The sequence below is a fragment of the Salvia hispanica genome, chromosome 6 (genome assembly GCF_029641045.1).
Source record: "Salvia hispanica isolate PSC_SH4W2 chromosome 6, Shi_PSC_v1, whole genome shotgun sequence".
Classification (NCBI taxonomy): domain Eukaryota; kingdom Viridiplantae; phylum Streptophyta; class Magnoliopsida; order Lamiales; family Lamiaceae; genus Salvia; species Salvia hispanica.
In genome coordinates this window covers 29,732,501-29,746,032 of record NC_142697.1, presented here as the reverse complement: position 1 = coordinate 29,746,032, position 13,532 = coordinate 29,732,501, and the positions used below count along the sequence as shown (strand labels likewise).

The 13,532-nt window shown below is 36.5% G+C and overlaps 1 protein-coding gene and 1 pseudogene across 2 annotated transcripts in view; both read left to right on the top strand.

The window, feature by feature from the left end:
• The first annotated feature begins 1,822 nt into the window (after positions 1 to 1,822).
• On the top strand, positions 1,823 to 3,752 carry LOC125203948 (protein ELF4-LIKE 4 pseudogene; annotated as a pseudogene). Its single transcript, XR_016132442.1, has 2 exons — positions 1,823 to 2,087; positions 3,195 to 3,752. The product of XR_016132442.1 is annotated as a protein ELF4-LIKE 4 pseudogene (transcript).
• A 936-nt stretch (positions 3,753 to 4,688) lies between these two features.
• LOC125205627 (uncharacterized) overlaps positions 4,689 to 13,532 on the top strand; it is an 11,240-nt gene continuing 2,396 nt past the window's right edge. Inside the window, exons 1-13 of the mRNA XM_089060999.1 lie at positions 4,689 to 5,215; positions 5,473 to 5,827; positions 5,914 to 5,985; positions 6,094 to 6,156; positions 6,761 to 6,973; positions 7,614 to 8,219; positions 8,308 to 9,054; positions 9,384 to 9,662; positions 10,517 to 10,672; positions 11,005 to 11,393; positions 11,567 to 11,981; positions 12,221 to 12,487; positions 12,818 to 13,532. The exon at positions 12,818 to 13,532 is cut by the window's right edge and continues 51 nt beyond it. Of these exons, the coding sequence (XP_088917125.1) occupies positions 4,836 to 5,215; positions 5,473 to 5,827; positions 5,914 to 5,985; positions 6,094 to 6,156; positions 6,761 to 6,973; positions 7,614 to 8,219; positions 8,308 to 9,054; positions 9,384 to 9,662; positions 10,517 to 10,672; positions 11,005 to 11,393; positions 11,567 to 11,981; positions 12,221 to 12,487; positions 12,818 to 13,532 (4,657 nt within the window). The 5' untranslated portion in view covers positions 4,689 to 4,835. The remainder of the gene's footprint in view (positions 5,216 to 5,472; positions 5,828 to 5,913; positions 5,986 to 6,093; positions 6,157 to 6,760; positions 6,974 to 7,613; positions 8,220 to 8,307; positions 9,055 to 9,383; positions 9,663 to 10,516; positions 10,673 to 11,004; positions 11,394 to 11,566; positions 11,982 to 12,220; positions 12,488 to 12,817) is intronic.

The following is a 13,532-nucleotide window of genomic DNA, read 5'->3' as shown; positions in this document are numbered from 1 at the left end:
TAATGTATAAAGTGGTGAGTTCGAGCCCTCTTGACATCAGTTGTAATTAGGAATTTATTTGTAATATCCTCTTTCATATAGGAGTTAATTTTTTTTTTTTAAATATAAACATTATACTATCATTTCTAATCAATCATTTGTACACGTGGATGAATAATCAGTTGTCATGTGGCAATCATAAAAGATGCTCAAGGATAAATTTTCTCGGACTGCAATATTCCAATACGCTAGACTGCAATCTATAGATTGTAGTATAGCATTTATACTATTACAATGTAGTATTTATAATATTGCAGTGTAGCATGGTGTCATAATGCCAATTTAAGATGTGTTGTCATTTTAACGCAACTTATTATAAAAACAAAGTAGAATAACTCAGCTGGTTTAATTAATTTTCGTTTGTACGAGTATGACTAGGAGACACTATCTATATAAACAAGCCTGCTTACTTGGGCTTTAATTTAGGCTCGCATGGTGAAGATATATATATATATATATAGTTCTCTTAATTTGTAACTAAGTCCAATGGGCTCAACGCTTTATTTTTTTAAATAGAGATTAGTATGCGAGCTTTATCAAAAGCTTGTAAATAAAACTCTCAATATGGATTAGACATAACGAAAAAAAAAATACCATTATATTATTATCAGTGGATCTAGGTGGGGTCGTGAGGATTGACCAATCATATCTCGCCAACCCATAAAAAAAATCTTTAAATTCAACCTATTGTGTTTCTTCCACAGTTCCACTATTCATGCCATTTACATGTACTATGTTTAATGATAATACGTCGTAAATGTGTATTGATTATCATGTTCAAAATATACATGGGAAAACTATTTGGTCATAATGTAACCAATTAATAATTATAAGGAGACATATTTGTAATTAAGAGTGATATAATAAAATAAACAATTATTTTAAGTTCCTACACAATCAATTTACGTATATAATCACAGTATAGTAGCAGTGTTCGTTGTTTTTGCGTATGATCATACTATATTGTTTAGAAGATGAATAAGAATGAAATTGGATTCTTTATCATTATGACTGATGAGTGTCTTTTACTTTTATTCGGTAGGTTAACCCATCAATATAGTTGTGTATCAAAGAACAAATATAATACCATCACAATTTAGGACAGAATAGTAGTCAAATAAATTAATTTTTTTGGCATGATACTTATAAAATTTTAAAACAAACTTTAGTCAAACACCAATCTAGTCAAGATAGAATATTATCAGCTTGCCGAGCCAACCCTCAAACTGTGATTTTTTCATCGCCGTGCCTAGTATGTTTTCAATTTTCATGTTACATCTACAAAAATAAATGACTCAATTAATCATTTAATATTCATAAATGTGCGTAATAACACAGGTTACCACCACTACATGACACACCAAACTCATGGAGTACATTTTTTATCTTAATAATATGTATTAATTTCAAATTATTTGAATATATATTTATAAGGTACTCTAATTATAGTATGCTTTTGAAAAATACATCGTGCATCTTAGCTTAATTCGTTAAATAAATAATTTGTTTTAAAGATAACCGATGATGTAATTCGTTTGATATAATTTCATCAACTAGTAGTATTAGTTTTTGTAACCGTAATAAAATGACAATAAAATATGTACTAATAAAATACTGTTTCTTGAAATGCAAGTGACTAAAAAAATTAATCTCAATATTGATAAACTAAACACTGAAATAATTGGATCCGCTTATAATTATTACCCGATAAAATCGTGTCTGCAATTATGCTATAGAATTGTCTTCTCCATTGGAGGCCCACCGCAGACAGAGAGAGAAAGAGAGGAGAGAGACATATACACACATATATAGATACATCTGTCAGCCCATCAATCCTCAGAGCTAAAAGAGCGTGGGAGATCACAAGCATAAAATACCACAAACCCCACGAAACTACCAAAGAGGGTCCCCTTTCTATGAATTGTCAAATCCCAAAGTAACTGAATAATACCCACTCTTTTCCCAATCCTTTCCACCGTTTGCTGCTCCTCTTGATTCTTCTCTTTCTCCCATACAGAGAGAGACTGATAATGGTCCTGAATTTCAAGGTAAATCAGCTAGATTTTTTTGCGAATTTGTTTTTTTTTTTTTTTTCATTTCTAGGTTTTTAAGCTTTTGCTGTTTGCAATCAGATATCTTTTCTTCTTTTGATTGTTGAGGAATTTTGAATCTCTTTGTTATATTCATTGTGTGGGTTTGAATTCTAAGTATTTATTGTGTTGCCAGTTAAATTAGAAAGGGGATTTTGCTTGTCAGAGCAAGGTTTATTATACCTTCAAAATTTTTGGCCAATATTTAATGCTGAATTCACTTGGTTTTCAAGATGTGTAATTGCACTTTCTGCAATTGGTACTTTGTACCCAATTAATTGAGAGAGACCTTCCTTCTGCACTTCTGCATCACAATTTATTCACATTTAACGCCATTGATGACCATAATTTTGTTTGTTGAGTAGATTTTTGGATGAGTGAAATTTAGTAGCTTTAGGGGTTTTTGGGATTGATAGGAGTCAATGATTATTAGGTTAAATATATGATTAGTTTGCTTTGTTTGTAAGAGAACCACCACTTTGTGAAAAGGTCATTCATTCATCAAGAAAAAGAAGCCAGCTTTCTTTTTTCTTTTTCTCTTTTTGTTTCTTGTTAAAACTTTTGTTGATAGGTTTGTGAAGAGAATAAACTTTTGTAGTTGATTATGTTTGTAGATACACTATCTTTTGGATATGTTTGTAGAACTTGAGTAGAAGAAAAAAGATGAACTTTTTAAAAATCGAAGCTACTACTCCCTCTGTCCAAGTTTATCGAGATGTTTCTTTTCCGCACGAGATTTAGGAAAGAGGTGTCTAGTGCGTTAAGTAGGAGAAAATAACGAACTACTGTAGTAATATAGATTAATAGAGTTGATTTTTGTCAATAGAGCAGATGACTCATTTAGCTTGTGGCGTCCAAAAAAGAAATATGAACAATTAACTTGAGATGGATGGAGTTTGTTTATTACTCTATGTCTGATATAGTTTCCTTTTAAGTAGAGTTTGTTTATTTTACCTTCTTACATAACAACAAAGGGGTGAATTAAGAAGATGGACAAGTATTGTGATAATCATGAATTTCCTTTCTGAATGTAACATTTGTATTGTCATTTTTGCAAACCTGCAGTGGTTGTAATACGTTTTGAGGGCGAAGGGCTATGGAGGATGACGTATTTTCCGGCCTTGCCAATAGCCAGCATATCGAGAGCAAGGTTGTTCAGACGTTCCAGAAAAGTTTTGTGCAGGTGCAAAACATTCTGGACCAGAACAGGGTTTTGATCAGTGAGATCAACCAGAATCACGAGTCGAAGATCCCAGATAATCTGTCGAGGAACGTTGGGCTGATTCGGGAGCTCAACAACAATATTAGGAGGGTAGTTGATCTGTACACTGATCTGTCCAACTCCTTCGCCAAATCCATGGAGGCGTCCTCGGAGGGCGAGACAAAATCTGACGGAAGAGGTGGACATAAGAGAGTAAGATCTGGTAATTGAGGTGATACAATCTGATTAGTGTAACTTGATTTGAATCTTTAGCTAGAATGAGCATTTTTCTTGAGATAAAAGGACTGGATACATAGAGCTATCTGTCATGGTAGTTTGGTGTAAATCTTGAAACTGTAATATCATCATGATTCATGGACATTAACTGGTTATACACTTTCAAAGGAGCAAATCTTTCACAATCTTTTCTACCTTTGGAACTTTAGGTGAGGTCACAATCTTGGTATTGATGGAAATGTTATTCATCTACACACATTAACCAAAGGAAATAATTTTGTAGCACCATACAATCTCTATTGCCGAAAACAAAAGCTATAAATGTTCGGATGAGGTTCGACAACTGAGTAATTGAGTTTGAAATATATCATAGGAGTACTATAATGGTCCGATAATTGAGTAGGAGTATGAAATATTTCAAACTATTCAGTATTCGGATGAGGTTTGAACGTAAATGGGTTTTGGTTTGGTGCATCGGAATTAGAGTGGAAAGACAATTCGAGGTTCGGTAACTAAGTAAATAAGTTTTAGTTTGGTGCAACAGAATTAGAGTGGAAAGAAAATTCGGAAAATGAACTCAAATTCACTAGAATGAATTCTACTTCAATAACCACTAGATCGATTTTGAATTTTGAATGACATCTACATATCAATTCAAAACTATTGAAAACAATTAGGCGTGACAAAAATTTATCAAAAATCCAAATATTGAGATATTATTGAATGTTACAAGAATTGATTTCAACGTTTTGAAGTGACCATTCACGGTGTTATATGATTCATAAATCTTGCATGTACTTGTGGATATAGATAGAAGTAAGTAAAAAAAAGGCTAGTAATATTGTTGCATTTTTTATATTTAATGTAAATTATTGTGATAAAACACCCATCGAAGCAACAAAATATAGAAAATTATCTCAAAATTTAGAATATAGTATACTTTATATTCCAATAAATTTTGAGTAATCCCCTACTTGCCCGTCGCAATATTTCTTAATGTGTGCTTAACTATAAACAAAAAATATAATCTTCCATTTAATATTTATTCTTTTGTTTATGGAGGATTTGTTTAACCTACTTTTATTTATGTGGCAACAGATAACAATGAATATATTTCCCCCAAACTGATTCGAACCCTAAACCTAATTGTTTCCACACAAACGCGCTCGAATGCAAATCCCAATTCCCCGCCAATAGAAAACGCAATAAATATACCACAAATTGAAAAGGTGAATGTATGTAACTGATTAACCGCCATCTGCCGCCGCATGGACGCCGTCGTCAACTCAGCACTAGAAGAGATATGCTGCGGAGCAGCTGAGGGGCTCAATCTCAGCGACCTATGGGCGAAAATCGGTCCAACTCTCGCTGCCCGCGGCCTCCCCATCTGCCCGAGCTTGAAGCGGGCAGTTTGGGAGAATCTGGCTGAGATACCGGAGCTGAAGCTTGTGGCGTGCAACGGCGCCTCGTCGAAGCTCGCTGAGGCTCTACTCAATTATACAGCTGAAGAGTGCGAGCAGATGAATGTCAAAATTGTGGCTCCTGAAGCGATGAGGAGAAGTTTTCTCGGACTCTACGATGTTGGAACGTCGGAATCGTCTTTGGCTGACATTCAGCGCTTCATTCTTGAACGCCTCGCTGCTGCCCGGTGAGCTCCAGTTTGTCGTAATTTGAATAATACTATGCATTAGGTTTATGTTGGATTGCTGATCATGTTGACTATTTGTTCAATGATTGTGTGTCATTACGCTATCTTGATCAGTGAGTTGTTTTTAACTTAGATTTACTAGTTTATTAACCATAACTACGCGTTGGAGATAGTGAGTTTACCATATATAGGATAAACGCTTGAAAACGGGAAGGTCGAGATTTTAATATCTATTGTTGTTATCCCTGTGTCTTCAGGAACAATGGGATTGCTCAGAATGATCTTACCAAAGAATTACAAATTCCTGCTAACAACTTATGCTACCAATTTAAGACACTTGAAACCAAAGGATTGATAGTAAAGCAGCCAACTGTTATTAGGAAGAATGGTAGCATTGTGTCCACGAATATGCTATATCTTGCTCGTTATGCAAGGCATTTCGGTTCTCAGCAGAGGCTTGAAATCACTAGGACAGATCAGATGTTGATGGGCGGGGAGGGTGCAGACGGTCATGATGTGGTTAACGGAATTGTGGCCGAGAGTGTATCTGTCAAAGATTTCATACCAGCACTGAAAGCCATTTGCGACAAACTTGAAAAAGCTGAGGGCAAGGTATGGAATCTACAGTATCTAGATCCTCATCATACCTACTTATCTGTGTGCTTATTATATTTTTGTTACTGCTGTGCTGCCATCAGGTTCTGGTTGTCTCAGATATAAAAAAAGACCTCGGTTATCGGGGGCCTCATGGTCACAGAAGTTGGAGAAATGTAAGTGGTAAACTATTTCCGCCTTTTTGTCTTTATTTCTTTCCTTATAATCATATTAAGTAGTCCTATTTCTTACCATCCCATAATTTACTTGCAATTTATGGTTAGATATGTCAGAGGTTGAAAGATGCTCGAGTGGTAGAAGAGTGTCGTACAATAATCAAGAATAAGGTATGTGACCTGGAGTTGCACCTAATGCAAACTAAAAGCACTTTATGACCTTAATCCTCATCTGGTCATTACAAACTTTGTTGGGGTGCAGCACTTTGTGACCTTAATCCTTATCTGGTCATTACAAAGTTTGAATTCTTCACTCCTTTGGCATATTGATAGGATGTATTGGGATCAATTTGCTCTGTACTTTGTTTTTGTATCTGTTTATTGGTCCATTAAATAAACACGGTTAGCTCTGTACAAGTATTTTAAGCAATTAGTTTGAACTGATGGAGAGACCTTTGTTGTTAGTGTTTTCTCTCATCTGGCTTTTCATTGTCAAAGATGCATCCCTTAATGTAAGTTAATACTAATATCATGCTGAACTTTGTTGCTCTGTTAATTCCTAGTATTGCTGGATGATTCAATTTTTTTCAAGGTATTGAAATTAACTTAATAGTGTGACATGGATGTGGACTTAAGGTAATGTTGGATATATTCCTAGCATATTTAACGAATTAGAAAATTGGCGAACTCTTGATGCATGCACATTTTTAATAAGTGAAGGATTATTGGCTTCAAAATTTCACATCTACTTAACTACTTATATTATTCTATTTAGGAGGTTGATTGTTTACGTCTACTTCAAAGTTTCTCAACATCACTTTTTGAGCCAAGACCTCATGGACGTGGATCTGATGATATGGACATAGAAGAATCACAAATTTTGTCAAAGAGAGGACTAGTTACTGAAGAAGTTGTAGAGCTTCCCATCTTGCGTCAGGTGTATGACATGATTAATGCTGCAGGGTCAAAAGGATTAACCACTACAGAAGTAAGTGCAACTATTGTAGAATTTGTAGTCAAACATGAACAATGCAAATTACATCTTGATCAGGTTCTTTCTTGAATTTCCTTGATCTTATTTTCGTATTGCTTCAGTTAGGACTTATGACGTCTTTTTTCCATCTAGTGTTTTAACTTTCCTCACTCAGGAATCTCCCAGTTTTGCTTCAACATTTGTCAGAGCATAAGTAGTTTTCTGTAGTTATCCATCAAAACTATCTCTGTCTTCTAACATCGTCAAGTCTGGATATTTAATATGGAGTTAGTCTATGAGTGAGGGTGCTGCATTGGGGTTTCAAAAGTGACAAGGTGGTATAGTTTGGTTATCAAAAAAGAAATTTATAATGAATTTTTTGTTGATAAAAAAAATCATTTACTTATTATCTTCACTCTACCAATTACACTATTGATTGTATGTGGTCTGGAAGTCTTTTATTTATAGAGCTTTTTTCCACAGCTTAGTTAGGATTACATATTATCTCTTACCTATTGACACAAAGAATTGTCATGTAATGCTATTCTTCATATTCTGGGTGTACTTGAAATCCATTGGACTCTCTGTAGAAGGTGTAACTTTAACATCTATAGAAATTTTCAACTGTTAACTTTACAGCAATTTATGTAAGCAGGTATGTAAAAGGCTTGGACTATGCTGTAAGGAGTACCACAAGCGATATTTTAAACCGTTGATGTCTATATTTGGTGTTCATTCTTTAAAGGAAAGCCACAAAAAAGGCGAGGTCTTCCGACTTTGGACATCTTGTAACTTCAAACCAGAAGCATCCAACATGACACCCATTGAAGGAGAAACAGTTCGTCAGGGAGTTATTGAATCTAAATCACTAGCTGTGAACCAGTACCTTCTTAAGGATTCATCTCAGCCTGTGAAGATGCTAGATACTTCTATGTATGTAGGGAATAACAATGGAGATAATGAAAGTGTGAATGATGCAGCTGGCAAAACTGAAGCTTCTAACTGTATGACTGTGGATGAATGTTCTACTGGTCCGCTTGTGTTATGCAATACACAGAGTTCTGATGTGGAGCAATGCACTGGGGTACTTGCCGAGGAACCATTGCAGGGAAGTATGCCAGTACCTAACTTTAATGTGCCAGACACACACCATCTTGCTCTTGTAAATTCTCCAAAGCGTCGATCACATCCAAGGTCTTCCAGTCTTGCATTTCATGCATCCAGTTCACGGAAGGAGCAGCATATAATCAAGATTTTGGAGGTCTGCACCCCAATCTGTCAAACTTACATTCCTGTTATAGCTAGTTGTCTTGATTGTCATTAATCTTGTGGAAATTTTATGTCTGAAGGAGGAGAAAATCCTATTAAAACCTGAGCTCCACAGGCATCTTGAGAGTCTTGAGACGGAAAAGAACACAGTGATGGATAGGAAGACCTTGGAACGTATTCTTAACAAAATTCAGCAAGAAGGAAATTGTAAATGCATCCATGTGAGTGTCCCAGGCGTGACAAATTGTGGTCGCAGCAGGACAACAGAAGTTGTCCTCCATCCTTCAGTTTTTAATGTCTCATCTGAATTATTGACTCAAATCCATGATAAGATGAGGTGTTTTGACATCCAACTGCGAAAGGAAGCATATATGCTGCAGAAGAAAAGCAAATCAGTTCCTATATTAGACAATGTGCAGAGAATCCCCTGTAGCGTGCAGGGCCAACCAGAGCATGCAGGATTGATGCGTGCTAATGGATTTGTGCTGGCAAAAATGGTTAGGACAAGGCTTCTTCACACCTTTCTTTGGGGTTCGGTCTGCAGTTCCCCTGGTTGGGATCAAGCTTTATTCTTTAGTGACCATTCTCGTGATTTAGAAAATCCACACAGCTCTTGTAAGTTATTTGAGTTAAATCTATCAATTAGGTCAATGCCACTTGAACTGTTTTTACAAGTAGTTGGATCTACTGAAAAGTTGGATGTGCTCGAGGAGTGTAAAAGCGGCTTGTTACTTCGTGATCTTCCTATGGAAAAACAAAATTGCCTGATAGATACTAGAGCATCTAATCGCTTGTCGTATCTAGTCGACATACTACGGCGTTTGAAGGTAGGATGCATGGTCTCTTATTAATGGTATTTGCTGTTAATGTCAAATCAATCGATTCTTGTGTTTGTGTACCCTTGTATCAATCTTTGTAAGTGATGGGTTTTCTGAGAATAGAGTTCATTTATAAGGATATGGACTATTCTGTTCTATATTTAATATTGAAGTTGATGATTGGGTAGGAGAATCCCAAATCAACTTTAAGCTTATGCAGATGGATTGGATTGATTCTTGTTTATTCATCCTTTTCTACTCCAATGTATAATTGTTTATATATTGCCTTCCCAAACTCTTGCCCCTGTTCGGTAAAATACTTTTTACTTTTTGGGCAGCTCATTCGTCTAATGAGCAAGGGGAATGCAGAAGATGGATCCAGCAGCCTCCACACTACTCTTACTTATGCATTGGAATTTAAGCCTTACCTTGAGGAACCAACATCAACTGTTTCATCATCTGGCCATTTAGCTGATCTACGCCCTCAAATCAGACATGATTTTGTCCTTTCGAGTAAAAAAGCTGTGGATGAATACTGGGGTACTCTGGAGTATTGTTATGCTGCAGCTAAATCAAAGGCCGCATTACTCGCATTTCCCGGATCTGCAGTTAGTCAGGTGTGCTTCCAATACCCATTCTTTTATCATCCTTATTAATGAATGATGCAGGAACTAATATTCCTCTTTCCCCACTAATCTTTCTCTAGTGAGGAGCTATTGTTTACTCTCTCTAACATTAGTATGACTGTCTCAAGCAAGTATCATTAAGCTTATTTTATTACTATATTTTCTGAAACTTGGGCAAAGTTATTCGCATTGTAGTTTAACATTCTTGTTTGCCCCACACCTAACTGGCACCTTTTATGGTGATACTTATGGCAAGATATCTTACATCCTCACTATATTAAACATTATAACTGATATCATTCTCCTTATAAGATTCTTTGGGGTATATATGTTGAAGGGACTCTCTTGCTACATTTTATTTTGCTTTCCTAGATCTACATGTATGATGGCAAAAAGCATTGGAATTGGATAGTGAAGCTATGTGTGGTAATTTGGTGAAATACTCTCTCCGTTCCTTTTGTCATGCTCATTTGAGAATCAGTTTGTATCATTATTGTTTCCTCAATTTATTAGGAGTATATGTTATATCTCTTTTGTTATTTTCTCTTTTGAATTCCCCCACCTTACAAGGAGTGCAAATGTATCGTGTTAAAAACCGATTCAGTAACTTGTATAACTTGGAGTTAAATGCTGATTTCTAAAATTTACATAAGTTTCATTCTCATCTTGAGTAGTTGAATATGAATCATTCATTCCTTGGAAGATGTATTCCCATGTCTGAAGTTTTCACGGGCATTGCTGGTGCTACTATCTCAACACGAACAAAGTACATAAAAATCGAGTGATTTGATTTTGAGCATGATAATTGAGTTCTTCTGTGTTTTACATTTATATAAATTGTTCAGATATTTCATCCAAAATCATGGGCATCTGCCCGGGTCATGACAGCTGCCCAGCGAGCAGAACTTCTGAAGCGCATAGCTCAAGATGGCTCAAAGAAGAAGCTTTCATTCAAAGACTGTGAGAAGATTGCTGAAGATCTCAATTTGACACTGCAGCAGGTTGGTTTGTTGGGAAGTCATTAGTGTTCTGTATTTTTGTTTGACTTGATGTGAAATAAAAGATGATTGTCAATGTACAAAGTGAGTATGCTGAGGTGAACACTTGGAAAAGATTTCATGTTCAGTATTATCACCTCGCTTCTAGTTAGTTTTGATTGGAGTTACTCTCTGATATGGTTTAATTTATTAGCTACATAAACTGAGCACCTCTGTTAACTAGCTCCTTGGTATTTACACAAGCTGATTGTTCAAATATAACTTCTGTAGTAAAGCAGGCTTCAGGTAACATTTGTTAGTTATGACATACATATAATCTGCTTATGTAATTGCAGGTGCTCCGTTTCTATGATGACAAGAGGCGGCAGTATGCTGCTAGACCTACGAGTTCTGTGGATGCTGAAGGTGAAGAGCTTCAGGCAGTCAACGGAAAACGTACAGTATCTTCACGGAAGAGGAGGCGTGCATCAGACAGAATTTCCTCAAAGCTTGCAAATGAACATTCAGGTCTGGAGGCAGCTAATTCTTTGTTAGATCCAGATAAGCAGCCTACTGTAGAACAAGGTTCTTCGACAGCTACTATGAAAGATGATGATGACCAGTCTCAGAGAAATTCTGAAAGGTTGAGTGAAGAAGATAAGGGGGTCTATTCTTTCAAGCGAGCACTATCACGGTTGAACCCAGCACGGCAGAAAAAGTTTTTTTGGTCAGAGGAGGCTGAGAGGTAATATTATCATATAGTAGCATGTTCATAAATTTTACTCGTATCAATAGCAGCTACGATTAAGCAAAACTTTCTCAAATTCTAGTTTCATTTAATTGCTATTTGATTGTTTTTCCTTTTTTAAATTCAGTTTTGTATTCTAATTCTGGAGCCTGTTGACATTTCTTTCACAGGCAATTAGTGATTGCATATGCTAGACACCGAGCTGCTCGGGGGGCAAAATTTCACCGTACAGAATGGCTGTCAATTTCAAATCTCCCAGCACCTCCTGATGCGTGCAAAAGAAGAATGGCGTTGTTAAATAGTTTTATCCCTTTCAGAGAGGCTGTTATGAAACTATGCACTATTCTTTCAGACCAATATGCAAAGTACATTGAGAAGTTCCAGGACAAGATGTCGATTAATGCAGATTCTGAAGAGATGATTCGTGGTCCTGCCTCTGAAGAAGCTGGCATGCTTGAGAAATGGGCTAATTTTGATGAGGATATTATTAAGGTTGCATTGGATGATGTCTTAAGATGCAAAAGATTGGCTAAGCTGAATGCTGCTCGGGAAACGTTCCCGGAGCAGGAAATAAGCGTGCATGATGTAAGTTTTATATCTCACATGCGTTAAGAAATAGTATTTGCTTATCGCGCTTTCAAAATAAATGCTTCAGCCAGAGCGCATATTTGTTGTGCATGTCCTACCTATTACCATGCGTCATGCGGATAAATATCTCCATCTTGGTTGTGAAAGCATTGGCTGTTTTTGCACTATGTTTCCTTTCTTGGATTTTTGTGCAACATTTCATCATGGTTTAATTTTAATTTGCTTCTCATGGTCAGGACGTCGAAGATTGTGGTCAGAGTGGTCAATTATCAAGCACCGAGCAACGTCTTAGAAAAAAATTGCATATAAATACGGGTGCAACAATTTTGAGACAGATGCATGAATCAGTTGCTGTTGCAAATGCTGTGGAGCTATTTAAGCTTATCTTTCTAAGCAAATCGAAAGCTCCAGAAGCACCGACTTTACTGGCCGAAACACTACGTCGTTATTCTGAGCATGACCTCTGTGCTGCTTTTAATTACTTGAGAGAGAAGAAAATTATGGTATGTAGAATTCATCTACTGCTCATGGTAGTTACCCGGCACCATATGGATAAATGTTAAAATTTAGAGTTGTGATGCCTCTGTTGTCATAGTAGGCAATGGTGGAAATAACTTCAATGACTATAATTCCATGATGTGAGTTAGGGATCTTATATCTATTATTTAGTTATGCTGGCTTATTCACTATATTAATACATCATTGAATACTTGGAGTACTTGTTTGCTCTCTGACAACGAACTATATAGTGGTTCTCTAGCTGTCACTGGTCTGTTTCGTCCTTACCTGTATTTGGTTACGCAATAAAGTGGTCTGTTATCTCTCTTGTGCAGATTGGAGGTGGCAGTGGTCAATTTGAATTATCACAGACCTTCTTGCATAGTATCACTTCAACTGAATTTCCCGCTGATACTGGAAGCAGAGCTGCTAAGCTTGCTCTCTGGCTTCATGAGAGAGAAAATGATTTAGTCGAAGAGGGCATTGAAGCTCCATCAGATCTCCAGTGTGGTGAAGTATTTTCTTTATGTACACTACTATCTTCAGGTGAACTGTCAATTACCCCATTGCTACCCAATGAAGGTGTTGGAGAGACAGAAGATAACAGACCTTCTAAACGTAAAAGTGATACCGCAGAGCCTGATGGCGGATCACCACAAAAATTAAGAAAAACATTTGCTGGGGACAGTGAGATGTCTTCTCGGAGAGAAAAAGGGTTTGCCAGCATAAAGTTATGCTTGAAACGTGAAACAATTCCAAGAATAATGGCCATGGACTCGCTCGGAAAGGTGAACATGTATCCAACCCCATTTCTTGGTGGAAACGATCAAAGCAATATTTCGTCTGCTTTGGATGACATTGCTGATCATGCAAGTGATATTATTGATACTGGGACGATAGATCATCCCACTTTCCAGCTTAGCGAATCTCAATGGGAAGCTATGACGGACTATGCCAAGCATCTATTTTCTTCATGTTCTTATGAAGTAAATAGTCTGTTGCTTCAACCCGACTTATTCAAAACACTCTATTCAGCCATTCAGAAGTCTG